The sequence below is a fragment of the Thalassophryne amazonica genome, chromosome 3 (assembly GCF_902500255.1).
Source record: "Thalassophryne amazonica chromosome 3, fThaAma1.1, whole genome shotgun sequence".
NCBI classification, from domain to species: Eukaryota; Metazoa; Chordata; class Actinopteri; order Batrachoidiformes; family Batrachoididae; genus Thalassophryne; species Thalassophryne amazonica.
The window spans coordinates 66,841,299-66,863,726 of NC_047105.1; the positions used below are offsets into that span (position 1 = coordinate 66,841,299).

The 22,428-nt window shown below is 38.4% G+C and overlaps 1 protein-coding gene across 2 annotated transcripts; it reads right to left on the minus strand.

Annotated features, from left to right (window-relative positions):
• Positions 1 to 678: 678 nt before the first annotated feature.
• parp3 (poly (ADP-ribose) polymerase family, member 3) lies at positions 679 to 21,687 on the minus strand. 2 transcript variants are annotated; one of them, XM_034166615.1, is made up of 11 exons: positions 21,538 to 21,687; positions 21,069 to 21,261; positions 20,842 to 20,967; positions 7,800 to 7,979; positions 7,483 to 7,621; positions 6,426 to 6,649; positions 6,166 to 6,321; positions 2,928 to 3,014; positions 2,672 to 2,849; positions 2,446 to 2,589; positions 679 to 2,351 (listed from the first exon to the last, which is right to left on the minus strand). In XM_034166615.1, exons 2-11 carry the CDS (start codon positions 21,255 to 21,257, stop codon positions 2,182 to 2,184), a joined length of 1,593 nt encoding a protein of 530 aa, XP_034022506.1. In that variant the 5' UTR covers positions 21,258 to 21,261; positions 21,538 to 21,687; the 3' UTR covers positions 679 to 2,181. The 2 variants fall into 2 exon arrangements, with proteins under 2 accessions (XP_034022506.1, XP_034022507.1); XM_034166616.1 differs by having other exon boundaries at positions 21,069 to 21,359; positions 21,538 to 21,552.
• Between the last annotated feature and the right edge of the window lie 741 nt (positions 21,688 to 22,428).

Sequence of the window (22,428 nt, forward strand, 5' to 3'; positions counted from 1 at the left end):
CATGCCCTTGAAATGGGTGTTTCAACAAGACAATGACCCCAAGCACACTAGTAAATGAGCAAAATCTTGGTTCCAAACCAACAAAATTAATGTCTCGCAGATGTGAAGACATCATGAAAAACTGTGGTTATACAACTAAATACTAGTTTAGTGATTCACAGGATTGCTAAAAAAGCAGTTTGAACATAATAGTTTTGAGTTTGTAGCGTCAACAGCAGATGCTACTATTATTGTGAACACCCCCTTTTCTACTTTTTTTTTTTAACTAATAGCCCAATTTCATAGCCTTAAGAGTGTGCATATCATGAATGCTTCGTCTTGTTGGATTTGTGTGAATCTACTGAATCTACTGGTACCTTGTTTCTCATGTAACAATAAGAAATATACTCAAAACCTGGATTAATCTTTTTAGTCACATAGCACTAGTATTATTCTGAACACTACTGTAGATGCCTTTTAGGCATTTAAAGTAATAATTAATAGACAGACATACACATGTCGTAATAAAAGAAAAAAAATTGTTTTTAACCCCTTAATGCCTGAATTTATATAGCTGTATATAAAAATGTTTTGTGTGTGTTTTTGCCTTTAAGTAGAAGGTAAATAATGTTGAGATTATTAATTTCACTTTTGCACAAAAAATAAATAGTAATTTTGGTATTTTGGTAATAATTTATGTTATAGCCCTGCGACAGACTAGCTCTATGACTGCTGGGATAGGCTCCAGCCCCCCCGCGACCCTTAATTGGACTAGGCGGTGGAAGACGGATGGATAGATGGACTTATGTTATAATGTTATAATAATAATACTGGTATGTTGCAAATATGCGACAACAGGCATACTGGTCAATTTGATATGTTGCATATTTGAGTCAAATATTGTAGCATATATGCGACAATAGGTCTTAAGGGGTTAAACAGAAAAATTGTTAGCTGTTTGCCAGAATAATTGGGTTAAGAAAAAAAAAAAAAACAGCAAAAAAAAAAATGGAAATATCTTCCAACAACCTGTAAATTTTACACTATAAAAAGCTTGGAACTACAATAAGTAAATTAAACTTTAATCCAATTGTCTTTTACTGTTGAATTAGCATGTTTGTGCTGCTTTTAAACTAACAATTTCCGTAAAAATGTAATACTGTTCTCACATTATCGTATGCATCTTTCATTTTGCCCTGGGTCACGAGAGGATATTTGGGATGAAACATGTTGATTCTGTTTTTCCAACACAACTCCACCTGTACAAGGAGAATGAGGCACGGTGGTCCTTGAACCAGGGACATTCTGGTTTTGGAAAGTAAGAGCACAAAATGCTTGTGCCAACATGCACACTGAGAATGAGCCTGAAAATATAAAGAACTGCATATCATGTTGCACTGGTCTTTCGACCTCTTTATTCAAACAGAAACACATTAATATTTTGGTCAGTTTAACCTGTTTTAACCTACTGATATAGTTTACTCAGTTCCAAACAGACATGTTTTTCCAAAACTCTTCATGTTAATGTACTTTTAATGTATTTGTACATTGCCCAACCAGGTGCATACAATTCGTGCGCTTGACTACCTAACAGGATATCGTTGGTTCAAAGCTGCCCATGCCCAGTCTCCTTCTACAGCTCGAGATGCATTACTAATAGCCAGATCAACATGTTGATTCCTATAACAAACCTCCCATTGGTGATCCAGAGCTAAATGGGAGTAGCCCAAAGAAATCTTACTCAATAGGATTCATTAAATAACTGCATTTAAAATTTACAGAAATAATTAGTTTCAAAACAGCACAATCATGTTACCTTAAAAGAAAAAGGATGAATTTATTAGTTACATTTTTTTTTTTTAATTAGAACAGTTTTATACTGTAAAATTTGCAGTCTGTTTGGTAAAGGCATTTATATTGTTTTATTTTAACATATCATTATTAATTTTCTTTTTTAACAGACAGCATGCCACAGTGTCAAAATAAAACCCCAAGTGGGAAATTAGATCGCACCTGCCCTAGAGTTAGTATTCAAAGTATAAGGCACAGAGAAGTAGGAGCTATTGTAGCACTGTAGAGACGTGCAGAATTACAAAGGTAATAGCTGTATTACAGTAATAAAACAGGTGAGCAAAGCTTTTCAGGATGCACCTAATTTATAAGAATGAAAAGGACCTCCTGTTTTCTTCACTTGGAGTAGTGCTACATGTTGAGTTCTAGCAGGTAGCGCAGGCGACACTGGCTCTCTTTGTAGATGAGATACTCACTGTTGCTGAAAGAGCTGTCTGAGAACTGGGGCTGATCGATGGCCTTTCCCTGAGGCACAGCAACCTTCTTACCATCCAGGGTGATGAAAATGTCTTTAGAGGGGTCTGAAAAAGACAGCCACCAAACAGATAATCCTGCAAGATGTCCTTAAACAGAGCTTTCACAACAGTTCTGGTGGATCAATAAGCAGTGATATACCTGGTTCCACACGTCCTTGTGCCACTACACTATCGTGACCTGCAGGAGCCTTCTTCAAGGAACTGTTATCTTTGGTGATGGTGTATTCTTTTCCGAGGGCCACCTCACTTAGAAACATGATTCCAGTATTTTTAGAGGTGTGCACTACAATGGAGAGAACACTTATTTCAAATATAGAGTATTTGCAGTGATCAGTGACACATGACACTTTTTCATGTAACCTCACCGTAACCCGCAGACTTGCAATTTTCAGATGCAAAATAAATCCCACGACCAACACGGCCTCCTGAATGAGGCATTATCCGCAGACCACTCTTCAGGATAGCTGCAACCACCGCAATGTTTGTACCGTGCCATAGCAGACGCCGGTTCTCCAGAGTTTCATTCTCGTTAAATCTGGCTCCCTGCGATGTGTGACATTCATGTTAGGAAAAAGAAATACCTAAGTTTGTATTATACTTGAGATTTCCTGTAGTGCCTACCTCTGTCTCTCGATCAACTTCCCAAACATTGACAATTTTTGGTTTACGATAACCACCTGAAGTTGTGTTCGTGTATGTCTCAATGATCTGAAAATGCAAAAAAATAAAAATAAAAACTAAACAACAACAGCATCTGGAGATCTGTGATCAAGCACACAAAATGACCTGCTTCCCCCACTCTGCCATACTAGTTGCTTGTATGAACAAAATACCTTAATAAGCAAACTGGTCAACCGCTGTAAATGGAATTAACAAATAGAAATTTTTGGAAAGTCTAATTATCTCGGCTTACCAGAGTTATCATCATGCACATTTTCAGATGGTGTGTTACCATTATGTATGGTTTCACTGAAATCATAAAACAGTTTAGAAGGAGTTCAATATCGTGTGATGCACCAATTAAATGCAATTATCTCACCTTAAAGCTGTCATACAGTAATTATTTTCCTTTATGAACACTTTCATTTGGTATACAACAGTACAACTACATTGTCTTCCTTTCAATAAAATCAGTTTAGGAGGAGTTGGGCTTACAAGAATCATGAAACGATGGACAGACAGAGTGTGCATGTATAGTAGAGCAGACGCCCCAAAAGTGTCTTTGAGGAAGGGCTATTAAATAGTTCAAACTACTAAACTAGTTCAAACTAGTAACACAAAAATAAACTGACTACACATGTGGACAAATTTGTTGGCACCCTTTTGTTAAAAAAAGAAACCCATAATGGTCACTGAAATAACCTAAAACTGACAAAAGTAATAATAAATCAAAATTTACTGTGAGTGGACTAATGAAAATCAGACATTGCTTTTGAATTGTGATTCAACAGAATCGTTTAAAAAAAAAAAAAAAACTAATGAAACTGGCCTGGACAAAATGATGGCACCCCCAGAATATATTGAAAATAATTTGACCATAGGGACATGTGTGTCCTGTAATTAGCATCACAGGTGTCTTCGAATTTGTAACAGTCAGTCAGCCTATTTAAAGGGTGAAAAGTAGTCATTGTGCTGTTTGGTATCATGGTGTGTACCACACTGAACATGGAACACAGAAAGCTAAGGAGAGAGTTGTCTCAGGAGAGTAGAAAGACAATTATTGACAAGCATGTCAAAAGTAAAAGCTACAAGACCATCGCCAAGCAGCTTGATGTTCCTGTGACTACAGTTGCTCATAATATTCAGAAGTTTAAGTTCCATGGGACTAAAGCAAACCTCCCTGGATGTGGCCCCAACAGGAAAACAGATGACAAATTGAAGAAACGGAAAATAGTAACAAAAGAGCTCATAACAACTTCCAAAGAGATTAGAGGTGAACTCCAAGGTCAAGGTAAATCAGTGTCAGTATGCACCAGCTGTCGCCGTTTGAGCTTTTTTGGATGTCACATCAGGTCTATGTTCACAGATGCAAAAATAAAGCATACAGAGAAAAGAACACTGTACCTACTGTGAAACATGGAGGAGACTCAGTTATGTTCTGGGCTACTTTACTGTATCTGGCACAGTTTTCTTGAATCTGTACGGCTACAATGAAATCTCAAAATTATCAAGGCATTCTGGAACGAAATGTGATGCCAAGTGTCAGAAAGCTTGGTCTCAGTCGCAGGTCAAACACCCAAGAATGGCTAAAAACAAAACTTTGGACTATTCTGAAGTGGCCTTCAATGAGCCCTAATCTAAACCCTATTGAACACCTGTGAAAGAAAGAAATGCAGTCTGGAGAAGACACTCTTCAAACATGAGACATCTGGAGCAGTTTGCACAAGAGGAGTGGGCCAAAGTACAGACAGTTGCAGAGAAATCACATGATTGCAGTGACCACCTCAAAAGGTTGTGCAACAAAATATTAAGGGTAAGGTCAAACCACAATTCAAAAGCAATGTCTGATTTTCCTTATTGGTTTCAATTTGAAATCAATAATATTATATGACATACATATTTGTAAGGTTTATATTAACAGTATCAACAATTTTGTCCACGTGTAAAAACAAGCATTTTAGATGTGCTTCATTTTTCATTCATTTGTTTTTATAGCAGTGGAATGATACAAAAATTTAGAACAAATGTTACAGCCTAATCGTTCATACTGGCTCATGTTTGTAGTGAGGTGATCAGCAAGAGGTTGGAGAGGCGGGCTTGTGACCAGTGGACAATTGATTTGATTCCCTATCAGACCAGATCATCACTAAGGCCCCCTTTGGGCAAAGTCCTTAAACCAAAGTTGCTCCCAGTGTGCATTTGAGCACCTTCCATGGTACTGATGTGTGTGTGTGTGTGTGTGTGTGTGTGTGTGCGTGTGTGTGTGCGTGTGTGTGTGTGTGTATGTGTCCAAACGCACTTTGAAAAAATGTGTTATGTAAGTGCAATACATTCATTCAAAATAATAAATCAAATTAATTAAAGGATTTATAAAACCCGGAACCATTTAATAAGCGACTCATAAGGATTTGGATCAAATAAATTACTTTGCCATGTCTAGTGATCAGTGACTACTACTTTCTATTTATGAGGGAGCAGCAGGAGGTTCACACACCGGTGTTGCAGACTGAACGGTACCCCCAAAAAATCGGTCCGCCCTGCGTTCACTGCGCATGCATCATCAGCCGCGGTTCACTTATTATCACTTCATTTCTGCTTAAACCTGCACTCCCGTCATCATCTCTCTCAGTGACACATATCTGAAGCTTTTGTACAACAATCATTACTACATAAATTCAGCATTATTGCCTCATGAAAGACAGCGGAGGTGTTCACAGCGCCGGTGCTGCATTCACTGCGCCTCCGTCATTTCAAAGCGGCACTGATTATCGCCTCGTTTCTGCTTAAAGCGGCCTTGTTTCTGCTTAAAACTGACTTTAGAACGATTTAACAGGTTTTACCTTGTCATCTGATGGTTAATAATCCCATTAATCCATCTGATTGCTTTGGGTGAAGGGAGTACGTCTCAGACGAGCTGCTGAGCTCCAAAACGACGCATGCGCAGTGGAGGCAGGGTGGACCTATTTTTAGGGGGCACCGTTTGGTCTGCAACACCAGGACTCACTAAACATGGAAAACTCGTGCACACAATGTGCATGTGCAGCCATCACAGGCATATACTGTAAACATGGAACTGAAAAGCTCAGAAAATGACACACAGAAGACATCACTACATATTTACATAGAAAATAGCCACTGGCTGCCATATTAATGTTTTAAAATGTTTAGTTGGATTATCTTTACAATTATGACACAGTACCTTGAACATATCTGAACGCTTGTCCATCAGGATGAGCTTGCATTTCAAAGAAACATAGTCCTGGTCTGAAGGATGAGGAACAGTTTCCACCATCTTCTCCTGAGCCTTTTCAGTTTCAGTCTTCAGCGTCTGTGCAAGCTCAATGTCAGCCAGCACCTATAGAGTAAAGACAGTAATCAGCATTGGGACAACATCAACAAAACAAGATCATTTTGAGGATTTTGGGGTTTTTTTAATACCCAAAAAAAAAAAAAAATCACCATGAGCATCTCTTTCTTTTTCTCCACAATATCAGCATTGTCGATAGTTGGTGGTCTGTTACGGCCAAAGTTATGTGGGATTGTGGTGAAGAACTTGGAAGAAAGCTCTTCCAGTCGTGCCCTCCCACCTTTTTGTTTCATGGCTGCTTCAATCTCCTCCAGTACATCAAAACCCTTTGCAATCTGTGTCTTGCTGAGCTTACCCAAAGGCATCTTCTTGATGTCTAGGTAAAATCACAACAACAAAAACCTTGGACTTATTACTGCATGCATGGCTTCTGTTCCCCCCAAACAAGACATCTCACATAGCTGAAAACACATTAAGAATGCAAATATGATTTTTAAATTATTCCTAAATGTTAACTGTGACAGACTGAGATTGATACAAAACTGTGATGTCTGTTTTTGTCCTATATATACAAATTCTTTTTTCATTCCTTAAATGTACTCCTTTGTCAGCTGATGAGTCCACTGGAAAGTTTTGTGCATGCTCAAAACTTTGAGCGGACATCAGATGGTGAGCTTCCCCGGGTGCATGTTTTAGTTTTGTCCTGCTCTTGTTCATAGCTTTCCAGTGGACATCCGGTAGACATATGTTTTATCTGCGTTAGCGCTGCACATCTGCATTCAGTGGTTGTCCACTCATTCCATCAGAGCCCCAAATCCACCACAAACTGACGGATTATACTGTTTTTGCCACTGGACAAACTATTTATTATTTATCCTTTAATCAATCTATCACAGTCTGGCTACACCTTCAGAAACACATGAATCACCTTTTTTTGTAAACACAGCTCAAGGCCCTAATCAATAAGATAACACTGTGTAAATGCAGACTTTACCCTGTCTGTTCCAGTAGTAAATGATTTGCAAATCCCACTTTCTCTCTTATGTCTTACTGAAAATTAAACTAAACAAACACAATACTCATTTTTATATTACCAGAACAACAGGCTACCTTGGCTGAGAGGCATGTTACAAAACCAGTATCATGTTTTCACAGGCGTCATGAACTGGTTTGGATTAACAACAGGCTGTTTGACTGTGACACACCCACCTAGGTTCATACATTCCATGGCCTCCTTGAACATGTCATTGCTAAAGATGAGATCAATAAGTTTTTTTGTAGCATCATCGAGGGTACAAGGTAGGACGTTCTTAGCAACACTTTTAAGCTTTCCATCGACGACGTCAGCCTGTAGTGTCAGAGAACACACTCAGTGAGGCTGACTGCAGATGTGTAATCAGAAAAATAACTAATAAATATATAAATGATAATGACTAATGACTAATAAATGAAGACTTTCTGAGATGGATAGTGTGATTTTATATTTTATATCTCATGCTCCACTGAGATATTTGAATAATAATTACCTTGACCTCAGCATCCCGCACACCATCCACCTCTATCAAAGTGTACTTCCCAGAGTGGGAGACAAAATTCATCCGATCACTCCAGTTGTTTTTTGTCTTGTCCTTAAACTTCTTCTCAAAGTCCTTGATCGCTTTCTCTGGACTGTCAAAATCACTCAGCTTGAACTGTCCCACTTCTCCCTGAAATTAGTAATTAAAAAGTACACTTGACTTATATTATCCAAAATCACTCTTCCAAACTTCACAACACATGAAATACAGAGTTATTTTTATTATGTAATTACAACACATTTGAACCAATTAATGATCTACTGAAGACATTTGGACAAGTGTTGTCACTAATACTGAAAGATAAAGGTCACATCCATAAAAATTGAACATCGAACAAATGTGTTTTTATCAAATGCTGCAGTTGTTTATATTGAATCAGAGACATCAGTTCTCTGAAAAGCTACTGATTTCAAATTTTGAAGTGCACCACTATGAATACTGGACATTACTACACTTAAATGGCACATTTGACTGTTGATGACCACGTAACTGATGATGCTAACCACTTCTAAATTCAGTGCAAAATTCATTCCTGTTCATAACTGGTAAAATACCAATTTCAGTTTTTCAACTCAAAGCATTGATTTTTATTTTGAAATTCTGACCAACATGGATTTTTTTTGGGGGGGGGGGGGGGGCAAACCAATGCCAATATTAGAGACCTATAAAAAAAATAGTAATTAATTATTGCACACATACATACACAAATTGCAATTATTGCTAACATTTCAAATGTAACTTTGGCTTGATGTTTTCCAGTTTAAACATAAACTTTGTTATAAATAACTATAACCAACAACCATCTAACATATGTCATGCTGTCATCATGCTGCCTTCACTCAGCTTAGCAGTCACCATGTTGCATCCCTCAGTAGTTACATAACACAGACGTCATCTATTTTATCCCTATCCTTTAACATTGAACAAATTTTCAAAAATTCAAAGGATGGTATTCTTTATCGACTGACAAAGTTTGATCCAGACCTGATCCGGATTAGAGTTTTGTGGCCATTTAAATTTAAGTTTCAAAACCCCACCTATCTATATTATACTATTATGCCGGACATGCACACAGAGGCCAAATGGCCTCTGTGTGCATGTGTCCGGCTTCAATCACGCAGAAACCGGGGAGAACCGACATTTGCCAGTTGGTATGCCTATGTATTTTGGGTCAAGGATGAACGCTGCTAAAACAAAAAGTTGACAGGACAAATATTTTTGTAGAAATTAGCAATTTCAGCTAACCAGTAAACAATGTAAGTTGTGCTGCAATGCGCCATGGGAGATCAGGGTATTGGGGTTTTAAATATCATTGTGGTTCATGTTAGTTTAACAGTGTTGTTAGTGTTATTGATTTATTGTGTTTTGTAGTTCAATTGGTTTAGTCAGTTCAGTTAGTTAGTGTAGTTTTGTTGCTGGTACCATAAGTGAGAAGTGTATTGCGTTTGATGTTTTCTGCCACAGTCTCTTTTTGTGTCTAAAATTAGAAGCACCTGCTTGTGGCAGAATGCGGAAAAGACAAAAAGCTCTACTTGTGTGTGTGGAACTTCAATCACGGAAAACTGAGGACAGCTGACATTTGCCATTTGGTATGCTTATGTATTTTGGGTCAAGGATGAATAGCACCAAAACGGAATGCTGATAGGACTAATATTTTTGAAGAAGATATGGATATTAGCTAACGTTGCTAACTACATTCTGGACTCACATGCCAGTCAATTTAAAAATTAAATGACAAAATAGAATAATAAAAGTAAATAATAATATTTTTTTATTATTATTTAACAAATTTAACGGGTGGACTACTTATTAGTGATGTCAGTGATCATTTGCTGGTTTTTGTTGCTTTCAATCATTAGTTGATACAAATGATCAAAATAACTACAAATTTCATAAGGAAATGAACTAATGTTACTATTGAAAATCTCAGAAAGGCCTTAATGCATCACAATTGGTGTGATACTTATATTGAGAATATTGATAAATCATATGGATTATTTATTTCTATTATTTCCAACTTGTATGATAAACATTGCCCATTTGTTTTTGGTAATAAGCAAAAAATTGATAAACCTTGTGTTACAAAGGGACTCCAGAATGCATGTAAAAAGAAAAAAAAAAACTTTGTATGAGCAGTTTATAATACTCAGAACAAATGAAGCTGAAAGAAAATATAAGATACACAAAAACAAATTAAGTAACATTGTGAGATCTTGTAAGAAGCAGTACGATAGTGATTTACTGGAAAAAAATAAAACCAATATTAAACGCACCTGGAAGCTTTTAAATGAAATCATTAAAAAGAAAAAGTTGTTAAAGATTATCCAGCTTATTTTTACACAAATTCAGACGCAAACATAAAAGAAAATAAAGTTATTACAGATCATTTCAACGACTATTTTTTTTAATGTGGGTAAAAAGTTATCAAATTCAAATGCATCTTCGAAAACGTGTGCTTTGGAAAACAGTAAAACAATTAATACAATTCTGGATTCAATGTATATTAATGAAACAAATTTAAAAAACAAATTTAAAACTAAATTATTGACAGTTTAGAAACTAAAACAAACAAAAAAAACTAAAAAACTGACAGTTACAACTATGATATGTTTTTGATAAAAAAAAATCTTATTGATTGTATTGTTAATCCTTTAACTTATATTTGTAATTTGTCATTAATGACTGGGAAATTTCTGTCCAAAATGAAAATAGGTTAACTGTTCAAATGTTTTGACAAATGTGTCTTTTCAAACTACAGGCCAATCTCGCAATTTTCAAAAATTCTGGAAAACATATTTGTAAAGAGGTTAAATGATTTCATAACTTAACATCATATACTCAGTGAACAGCAATATGGACTTAGAAAAAAATTGTAATACTTCATTGGCTTTAATTGATTTTATTGAATAAATTACAAATGCAATTGAGAAAAAGCAATACACTGTAGGGGTTTTCTTTGATTCACAGAAAGCATATGATACAATAGATCACACTTTAATATTGGATAAATTACAGAAGTATGGAATTAGAGGATTAGCACACAACAGCTATCAGTGTGTCCATATTGGTAAGATAAATTCTCAATTTTTGAAGTTTACATGTGGGGTGCCCCAGGGTTCAGTCCTTGGGCCATTGCAGATTCTGTTATAACTCAACAAAAATATAAACGCAACACTTTTGGTTTTGCTCCCATTTTGTATGAGATGAACTCAAAGATCTAAAACTTTTTCCACATACACAATATCACCATTTCCCTCAAATATTGTTCACAAACCAGTCTAAATCTGTGATAGTGAGCACTTCTCCTTTGCTAAGATAATCCTTCCCACGTCACAGGTGTGCCATACCAAGATGCTGATTAGACACCATGATTAGTGCACAGGTGTGCCTTAGACTGCCCACAATAAAAGGCCACTCTGAAAGCTGCAGTTTTATCACACAGCACAATGCCACAGATGTCGCAAGATTTGAGGGAGCGTGCAATTGGCATGCTGACAGCAGGAATGTCAACCAGAGCTGTTGCTCGTGTATTGAATGTTAATTTCTCTACCATAAGCCATCTCCAAAGGCGTTTCAGAGAATTTGGCAGTACATCCAACCAGCCTCACAACCGCAGACCACGTGTAACCACACCAGCCCAGGACCTCCACATCCAGCATGTTCATCTCCTAGATCGTCTGAGACCAGCCACTCGGACAGCTGCTGAAACAATCGGTTTGCATAACCAAAGAATTTCTGCACAAACTGTCAGAAACCGTCTCAGGGAAGCTCATCTGCATGCTCGTGGTCCTCATCGGGGTCTCGACCTGACTCCAGTTCGTCGTCGTAACCGACTTGAGTGGGCAAATGCTCACATTCGCTGGTGTTTGGCACGTTGGAGAGGTGTTCTCTTCACGGATGATGTGAAGGAGATGTGTTGCACTGCATGAGGCATATGGTGGTCACACCAGATACTGACTGGTATCCCCCCCCCCAATAAAACAAAACTGCACCTTTCAGAGTGGCCTTTTATTGTGGGCAGTCTAAGGCACACCTGTGCACTAATCATGGTGTCTAATCAGCATCTTCGTATGGCACACCTGTGAGGTGGGATGGATTATCTCAGCAAAGGAGAAGTGCTCACTATCACAGATTTAGACTGGTTTGTGAACAATATTTGAGGGAAATGGTGATATTGTGTATGTGGAAAAAGTTTTAGATCTTTGAGTTCATCTCATACAAAATGGGAGCAAAACCAAAAGTGTTGCGTTTATATTTTTGTTGAGTATATATTAATGATATATGTTTGGTTTGTAAGTCTGTGACCTGTATTTTGTTTGCCGATGTTACGACTGTGTTTTGTAGTGGGGATCATTTGGGACAGTTATTAGACATGATGAAAAGGGAAATACTGAATTCCAAACAATGGTTTGATTAAAAAAAAATTATTGCTTCAACTTGGTAAAATAAAGTGTATTATATTTGGAAATAAGCCCAGGAATTTAAACAGAAATTTATTATTAAATGATGCTGAAACTGAAATTGTAACTGAAACCAAATTTCTTGGAGTTTTTACTGATGATAAATTAAGATGGAAAACTCAGTAATTATGTTAAATCTAAAATCTCAAAAGCCATCACAATTCTCTATAAAGCCCAAAACTTCCTCTCCCAACATTCGTTAGTTACATTATATCATTCAATACTTTTCCCATATATGACCTATTTCACTGAGGTTTGGGGAAACACATATAAAACAAATACAAATCCAATATTTTTATTACAAAAGAAAGCTATAAGAGTTATGAGTAATAAACTATATTGTGAGACAACAAACCCACTATTTATTTGTCTGTTTACACATTTTGAAATTCTGGGACTTGGTTGATTATATCAAGATACAAATCATGCATAAAGTTAAAAATAAACTTTTACCTCAACATGTCCATGATCTGTTTAAAATAAGGGAGTCCAACTATAATTTCAGAGGAACATTAGGATTTGATAAATTAAAGACTCAAACTACTGCAAAGTCATTGTGTTTCTGTGAAAGGCGTTAATATTTGGAATAGCTGTTCCGATAGTATTAAATTATCTAGTACCTTAGTTGACTTAAAAAGGCTTTATAAAAATAATATAATTACTTGTTATAGTATGAAAAATTTGTTTAACTGAGTTTGTTATTGTTTTTTGTGTACTATTGTTTGTTCTGTTGTGTTGAGATATTTTAATTCACTGATTAATCTATATTGTCTGTGCTTGCTTTTTCTTTTTTGGAATTTGTTGTTATGAGTGTGTATATATAATCCCTGGCAATAATTATGGAATCACCGGCCTCTGAGGATGTTCATTCAATTGTTTAATTTTGTAGAAAAAAAGCAGATCACAAACATGACACAAAACTAAAGTCATTTCAAATGGCAACTTTCTGGCTTTAAGAAACACTATAAGAAATCAGGAAAAAAAAATTGTGGCAGTCAGTAACGGTTACTTTTTTAGACCAAGCAGAGGGAAAAAAATATGGACTCACTCAATTCTGAGGTATAAATTATGGAATCACCCTGTAAATTTTCATCCCCAAAACTAACACCTGCATCAAATCAGATCCGCTCCTTAGTCTGCATCTAAAAAGGAGTGATCACACCTTGGAGAGCTGTTGCACCCAGTGGACTGTCAAGTGAAACAAAGGAGAGGATTATCAAACTCTTAAAAGAGGGTAAATCATCACGCAATGTTGCAAAAGATGTTGGTTGTTCACAGTCAGCTGTGTCTAAACTCTGGACCAAATACAAACAACATGGGAAGGTTGTTAAAGGCAAACATACTGACAGACCAAGGAAGACATCAAAGCGTGAAGACAGAAAACCTAAAGCAATATGTCTCAAAAATAAAAAATGCACAACAAAACAAATGAGGAACGAATGGGAGGAAACTGGAGTCAACGTCTGTGACCGAACTGTAAGAAACCGCCTAAAGGAAATGGGATTTACATACAGAAAAGCTAAACGAAAGCCATCATTAACACCTAAACAGAAAAAAACAAGGTTACAATGGGCTAAGAAAAAGCAATCATGGACTGTGGATGACTGGATGAAAGTCAGATTCAGTGATGAATCTTGAATCTGCACTGGGCAAGGTGATGATGCTGGAACTTTTGTTTGGTGCCATTCCAATGAGATTTATAAAGATGACTGCCTGAAGAGAACATGTAAATTTCCACAGTCATTGATGATATGGGGCTGCATGTCAGGTAAAGGCACTGTGGAGATGGCTGTCATTACATCATCAATAAATTCACAAGTTTACGTTGATATTTTGGACACTTTTCTTATCCCATCAATTGAAAGGATGTTTGGGGATGATTAAATCATTTTTCAAGATGATAATGCATCTTGCCATAGAGCAAAAACTGTGAAAACATTCCTTGCAAAAAGACACATAGGGTCAATGTCATAGCCTGCAAATAGTCCGGATCTTAATCCAACTGAAAATCTTTGGTGGAAGTTGAAGAAAATGGTCCATGACAAGGCTCCAACCTGCAAAGCTGATCTGGCAACAGCAATCAGAGAAAGTTGGAGCCAGATTGATGAAGAGTACTGTTTGTCACTCATTAAGTCCATGCCTCAGAGACTGCAAGCTGTTATAAAAGCCAGAGGTGGTGCAACAAAATACTAGTGATGTGTTGGAGCGTTCTTTTGTTTTTCATGATTCCATAATTTTTTCCTCAGAATTGAGTGATTCCATATTTTTTTCCCTCTGCTTGGTCTAAAAAAGTAACCGTTACTGACTGCCACAATTTTTTTTCTTGATTTCTTATAGTGTTTCTTAAAGCCAGAAAGTTGCCATTCGAAATGACTTTAGTTTTGTGTCATGTCTGTGATCTGCTTTTTTTTCTACAAAATTAAACAACTGATTGAACATCCTCTGAGGCCGGTGATTCCATAATTTCTGCCAGAGGTTGTATATATATATATATATATATATATATATATATATATATATATATATATATATATACACTCAACAAAAATATAAACGCAACACTTTTGGTTTTGCTCCCATTTTGTATGAGATGAACTCAAAGATCTAAAACGTTTTCCACATACACAATATCACCATTTCCCTCAAAAATTGTTCACAAAACAGTCTAAATCTGTGATAGTGAGCACTTCTCCTTTGCTGAGATAATCCATCCCACCTCACAGGTGTGCCATACCAAGATGCTGATTAGACACCATGATTAGTGCACAGGTGTGCCTTAGACTGCCCACAAAAAAAGGCCACTCTGAAAGGTGCTGTTTTGTTTTATTGGGGGGGGGATACCAGTCAGTATCTGGTGTGACCACCATTTGCCTCATGCAGTGCAACACATCTCCTTCGCATAGAGTTGATCAGGTTGTCAATTGTGGCCTGTAGAATGTTGGTCCACTCCTCTTCAATGGCTGTGCGAAGTTGCTGGATATTGGCAGGAACTGGTACACGCTGTCGTATACGCCGGTCCAGAGCATCCCAAACATGCTCAATGGGTGACATGTCCGGTGAGTATGCCGGCCATGCAAGAACTGGGACATTTTCAGCTTCCAAGAATTGTGTACAGATCCTTGCAACATGGGGCCGTGCATTATCCTGCTGCAACATGAGGTGATGTTTTTGGATGTATGGCACAACAATGGGCCTCAGGATCTCGTCACGGTATCTCTGTGCATTCAAAATGCCATCAATAAAATGCACCTGTGTTCTTCGTCCATAACAGACGCCTGCCCATACCATAACCCCACCGCCACCATGGGCCACTCGATCCACAACATTGACATCAGAAAACCGCTCACCCACATGATGGCACACATGCTGTCTGCCATCTGCCCTGAACAGTGTGAACCGGGATTCATTCGTGAAGAGAACACCTCTCCAATGTGCCAAACGCCAGCGAATGTGAGCATTTGCCCACTGAAGTCGGTTACGACGACAAACTGGAGTCAGGTCGAGACCCCAATGAGGACGACGAGCATGCAGATGAGCTTCCCTGAGACGGTTTCTGACAGTTTGTGCAGAAATTCTTTGGTTATGCAAACCGATTGTTTCAGCAGCTGTCCGAGTGGCTGGTCTCAGACGATCTTGGAGGTGAACATGCTGGATGTGGAGGTCCTGGGCTGGTGTGGTTACATGTGGTCTGCGGTTGTAAGGCTGGTTGGATGTACTGCCAAATTCTCTGAAACGCCTTTGGAGATGGCTTATGGTAGAGAAATGAACATTCAATACACAAGCAACAGCTCTGGTTGACATTCCTGCTGTCAGCATGCCAATTGCACGCTCCCTCAAATCTTGCGACATCTGTGGCATTGTGCTGCGTGATAAAACTGCACCTTTCAGAGTGGCCTTTTATTGTGGGCAGTCTAAGGCACACCTGTGCACTAATCATGGTGTCTAATCAGCATCTTGGTATGGCACACCTGTGAGGTGGGATGGATTATCTCAGCAAAGGAGAAGTGCTCACTATCACAGATTTAGACTGGTTTGTGAACAATATTTGAGGGAAATGGTGATATTGTGTATGTGGAAAAAGTTTTAGATCTTTGAGTTCATCTCATACAAAATGGGAGCAAAACCAAAAGTGTTGCGTTTATATTTTTGTTGAGTGTATATATATATGCTTTTTTTTTTAACAGCGCATTGTGTTCTGCGTCCTCATCAAGCAGGCCGGTCGGCATCACCACGAAGGGAGAGCACGCGTGTGTCTGTTTATAAGAATCTTCTTGCCCAGAAGAAAAAAAGAGCGGCAACAACTACCCATAACTGTGTTCTTCACTCGGAAAAAGACCCCTGCACCGAGGTGTCACTCAGTGGAAAAAGACGCTACAGCGGAGCGGTGCCAGGACGCGGAGGCGCGGTCAGGGGAAATACTGGTGAGTCACTATTAATAATTTCTTATGTGTCCAACCTCGTAGGTTGATCGTTAAAATTAAATTCGTTAGTTCTAAAAGCCATCATAATTATTTATAGGAAAACATTCTATTTTTATTTCTCAAACAAATGTTTGGGCTTGAATACAGGTTTTGATATTTGGGTGACTTATTTTTCTACTACGGTCTGAACTTGAGTGTTTACACAGGAGAGAAAAGTGAGAAAATGTTAATGCCTGTTTGAAAAAAGTGTATAAAGTGTGTAGTGAGGGGTTTTACAGCCTTAAAACATCTATAATAATTGTAAAAAAAATAACGCTGATTACTTTGCGGATTTCGTCTATCGCGGGTTATTTTTAGAACGTAACTCCCACGATAAACGAGTGACCACTATATAGATAGATAGATAGACAGAGAGATAAAAATGGTAAAAGGGGTGGGTGTTGTAAGCTTTTGCTTCTGCCTATACCCTTTTCGACCACACAAAACTGGGAAATTGATTATGAGTTTTTTAAGCTCATAGTTCCTCATTGTATACAACACAAAGTAGTTAAAAATAGTTGAGGGCCACTTTTTCATGTCATCTTCCCACTCTGTTATGACCCGTGGGTGAGCCAGAGTCGTTTGCTTTGACCTTTTCATAAAGGTTTTTGTTTCTACCCATGTAATATCTTCCGTTGTTCTATATTGAAAACACCGCTCACCGGAAGTCCTAAGACAAAACGGAAATTCCTCTGTTGTAAAAGTGGGCGGGGCTGAATAAGGAGAATAGAAACTTTGCATAATTTATTACCACCAATGAAAAATATCAGCTACCCATTTTAGAAACATAATCCAATCTAGAGCCCATGAAACCCCATCGGCAACATGCTAGTTTACTGTATATTTTACATTATATCGTAACCAAACCTGCCCCAGTCACTCTTAGATTTGAAAGTGAGGTGCAGACTGACACTCACGATCGCCTGACAAGTTTGATCCAGATCTGATCTGGATTGTGGACATGTGAATTTGATATTGAAAAGCCCATCTGGTATATCTCAATCAAAAGTGCCTCAATCACTCTCATTTCTGACAATGAAGTGCAAACTGACACTCTCAATGAATAGAATTATATGTGCTATTTTGCTCATAATTAGCTTTGCATGCTAACAATGGTAAAAATGACTAAACTGAATAAAATGTTTTGTGTTCATTATTGTGAAAAAGTAACAAATGTTTAGAAGTATGTGCACCATGCCGGTTCCAATGAACTAGGTATTGCATGGATTGAATAAAGTTGATTTTAGGCCCCGGCGTGATATTTCTGCCATAATGTGTTTACAGGATTTAGCATAATGCCAAATGAATGAAAATGTGTATGCTTATGCTTTGATGGGTGCTTAATTTATTTATGATGGCCTGGGTGATGGATGAGTCCGCCTCTGAGCCCCCAGTCTCTGCTTCCTCTTCGGAAGACGTGACGATGGGATTGAGGAGATCCTCGAAGTATTCCTTCCACCGCCTGACAACATCCCCACTCAGGGTCAACAGCTCCCCACCCGCATTATAGACAGTGTTGGCGGAGAGCTGCTTCTGCCTCCTGAAGCGTCAGACGGTTTGCCAGAATTTCTTCGAGGCCGAACGACAGCCCTCCTCCATGGCCTCCCTGAACTCCTCTCAGACCTGAGTTTTTGCCTCTCCGACTGCACAGGCTGCAACACGCTTGGCCTGCCAGTACCTGTCAGCTGCCTCCGGGGTCCCACTTACCAACAAAGACAAGTAGGACTCCTTCTTCAGCTTGACGGCATCCCTTACTTCCGGCGTCCACCACCGGGTTCGGGGATTGCCGCTGCGACAGGCACCAGAGACCTTGCAACCACAGCTACGAGCTGCCGCATTGACAATGGAGGTGGAGAACATGGTCCACTCGGCCTCTATGTCTCCAACCTCCCCCGGGATCTGGGAGGAGCTCTCCTGGAGGTGGGAGATGAAGACCTCGTCGACAGAGGGTTCCGCCAGTCGTTCCCAGCAGACCCTCACAATACGTTTGGGCCTGCCAGGTCTTTTACTTTAAGACTCAGAAAATATTATTGACATAGAAAACCTGTAAAGCCTACTTTTAGTACACAGAAAATTCACAGGAGGTATTGATAAGGGAATCGATAGGGAATCGGATCGATAAGCGGAATTGATATAGATAAAATCTTATCAATACCCACCCCTAAGTTGAATTAATATTATTTATGTTAAAATGGTAGTTATGCCAAAGACATTTAAAACAGAGATGTTTAAATGTTTAAAAAGATGTTTAAAATATGAAAAAAGGTAAAAATAGAAGAACAGAAAGTTCTTTAAAAACACGTTTAAAATGTTTACTAAGGTTGTAACATGTATAAATGCATAGACAGTTCCCTTAAAAATGCACAAATACTTTTAAAATGTGTTTAAGATGTGTAAAAGAATAAAAATAAACAAATGAAGATGTTGAAATTGGGTGTATGTGTCGTGGCAGGGGGGCGCAGCTACTCATTTGTTCTCTGAGGAAGGGCTCACTCTCCCACACTTTGAAAACCCCTGATATATTGGAAATGAGGCTTTGAACTGGTTCAAATGAAAACCAGAAACAAATCTGCATACTGCTAAAAACAAAACCAGAACTTTTATATTTTTAATGTTTGGGAACAATTGTTTGAAATAATTGTAACTGGTTTAAAAATGCTACTTCTTTTTTATTTTATTACAACTTAAATATTCTCTGGTTGCAAAAATTTGGTGCCGAGTTCATTTCCTGTCTTCCTCTGAACATCATGCATGTCTTTGAATGTTGGAAAGAAATTTACCAGCAGCAGGGTAAAGTATAATGCAGTGTGGTCTTCCTGTTTCCTACCAGAGGAGGAAAATAATTGTGCTATGTACCTTATCAATGTTGGTTTTTGACATCAAATTGACGGACAGGCTAATATGGAAAGAACAAACAAACTGAAAATTAATTCTGGTTTGAAGACCTGATTATAAAATAGACAACAAGCTACAAACCGCTGGCACTATCTGACCCCTGGTCCCCCAGTTTGACACTCCTTTAAAAGATAAAAACACTATCCAAACCCAGTCCATTAACAGCAATGTGATGAGTTTCTTTGAGATAAATGTAAAAATTTGTGGAACTGGGAACTAGTGTCGGTTGAGGTTTGCACTCTACAAACACGGTGCTCTAATTTGTTCTGTAAAAAAAAAAGTTCTTCACATCGGCAAAAATACCAACAATACCAATATGCTCATGAAAGGCTCGTGTCAGCTGATAATAACGGCCGGTGTTCTGTCGAGATGAGGTGCGCCGTCGAGATGAGGTGCGCGGAGGTGCGCCGTCAAGATGAGGTGCATCGCGTAACTGCACATGCGTGCACTGAAAAAAATTACTTGATGAAGTTCACTTATTTTGATGGGCAAGTAAATGTATAAAAATACCAGAAGAAGACCATAGACCATGTCCATAACTAATGTAAGCGCTAATCAATGTAGCAGGCGATGCTACAAGTTTACAAAGCCATATGCTGAGTAAAATAAAGCCTTTTAAGAGAAAGGGTCTGTGCTGATCGTCTGAAATGGACTTGTGCATTTAAAGTGAAGCAATGTGTTTCTATATATTTTTTTTTTAAACGTGGTTTCCTCCACTGGCTGTTTTCCACCTCCGCAAATGAAGCGCACTTCTAGGTGGTGAGTAGAGAAAAAAAAATAAAAAAATGTGCATGTGTAGTTGCACATCGAGCGAGTTGCATCATCTCCACATGTGCAGTTGCGCGACGCACCTCATCTCGACGGGTGATGTCTTCACATCTGGGGTAGAGCGATGTGCGCATGCGTGCGCATGCGCAGTAGAGCGATGCACCTAATCTCGACGTTCACCTCATCTTGATGGGACACTGGCCAAAATATCAGTCAAACTCACAGACATGCATAGTTTCAAAACAAAACCAATTCTGTGTGGCTAAAAACTTCTTATGACTGATAATGAAGAAGTGGCTCTTTAAATGGCAGTTTGACATGCCTTTAAAAGATGAAAACACTGTCCAAAACCAGTCATTTAGCACCAATCTCATGAGTTTGAGATAAAGGGGGGGGGACGGGACTTACCACTCTACCCCATCTGTTGAATGAATAATAGCATCCGTTGTCTTTAATAACTTGAATGACATAAAACTTATTATTGTTATGGCCGATGTTCGTCTGATTAAGCATACAGTCATAGTCTTCATACACCTGGTTGAGACATTTAAAAAAAAAGAACATGATCAATGCTGCATTTTTGCTGTAAATGAATAAATTATGGATGGATGGCCATGTGGCACATGTCTTATTACCTCTCCTGAGCCTGACAGCTCACAGTAGTCATCCACTTTCCTCTTGCCTTTTACCTGCTGTGGCCCCGCAGCCAGCAGAGCCTCTTTTGCAGAGGTGAAGGCATCCTTGGGTTTGGATGTCTCTGGCTCTTCCTTCACCTTCTTGCCTCCTGCCTTGGCAGCAACAGCAGCCCGTCTCTTTGGTGCCATGAACCTGGAGGAAGTACAGGAACCAACACACGGATCTGCCACAGCGTCCCACACTGCACGGACAAATCCAGACAGGTCTCCTCTGGAGAGCGAGCGCTCCTCCTCACAATGAATTAACACAAGCGTTCAGAATTATTCAGACTATTCATGTTTATTACACATTAATACAACCAGGAGCGCTCTTTGAAGTTACGTAGCAACAGTTTTAGTGTTTTTCGCAGAGAGCCTCCGCCCAGCATAAAAAACAATATAAACTAAACGCGAACAGATGGAAACTCACCTTTATCCACTACAAACACAGAGGAAAACAAAAAAGAGGCAGACACAAACAAAACAATCAAAAAGACACAGATTATTCTCCTGCTGTGTCCGACTGCGACTCTCCCAACAATCAACAGCGATTTTCGGGAAGTTTGCGTCCGCATACCGTCACCGGAAGAGGAGGAGCCTGTCCGGAGGGATTTTTTTTTTTTTTTTTTTTTTTTTTTTTTTTATCTTTATTGGAGCATAACCGTGATTTGTAATTTTGTAAATACAATAAAAAACAGAGATGGAGATCGTTAAAATAAAAAGTAAATGAAATATTTAATGACAATTGTGTTATAGGGTTTACATGAAAACCCTCTATATAAGCCAGTTTCGAGTTTTCAGCGCTGCAGTGGCTGAAATATTATAATATTAATGACAATTATAATAAAATTATAATGTAATTATAATTATATTATATTATATTATATTATATTATATTATATTATATTATATTATATTATACTGATGTATGTACCCTGCATGATTCTGGTCTACACCCGCGATGCCTCGCTGCCGAATAACTTTGTAAAGTTGAACAAGTCGTGCACGCTTTTGTGTCCTCTCGTTTAGACTACTGTAATGCACTTTTTATCGGCATCAGCCAAAATGCACTTTCTCGCTTACAGTTGGTCCAGAATTCTGCTGCGCGTCTTTTAACTGGGAGCAGAAGGCGAGCACATCCAGTTCTGGCGTCTCTGCACTGGCTTCCAGTTCGTTTTAGAGTTGATTTTAAGATTTTATTGTTTGTTTTTAAAGCTTTGAATGGACTGGCCCCAACGTACATTTCAGACCTCATCCGAATTTATCAGCCTCCCCGTGTTTTGCGGTCTGAGGGCCAGTTCCAGCTTGTGGTGCCTGTGAC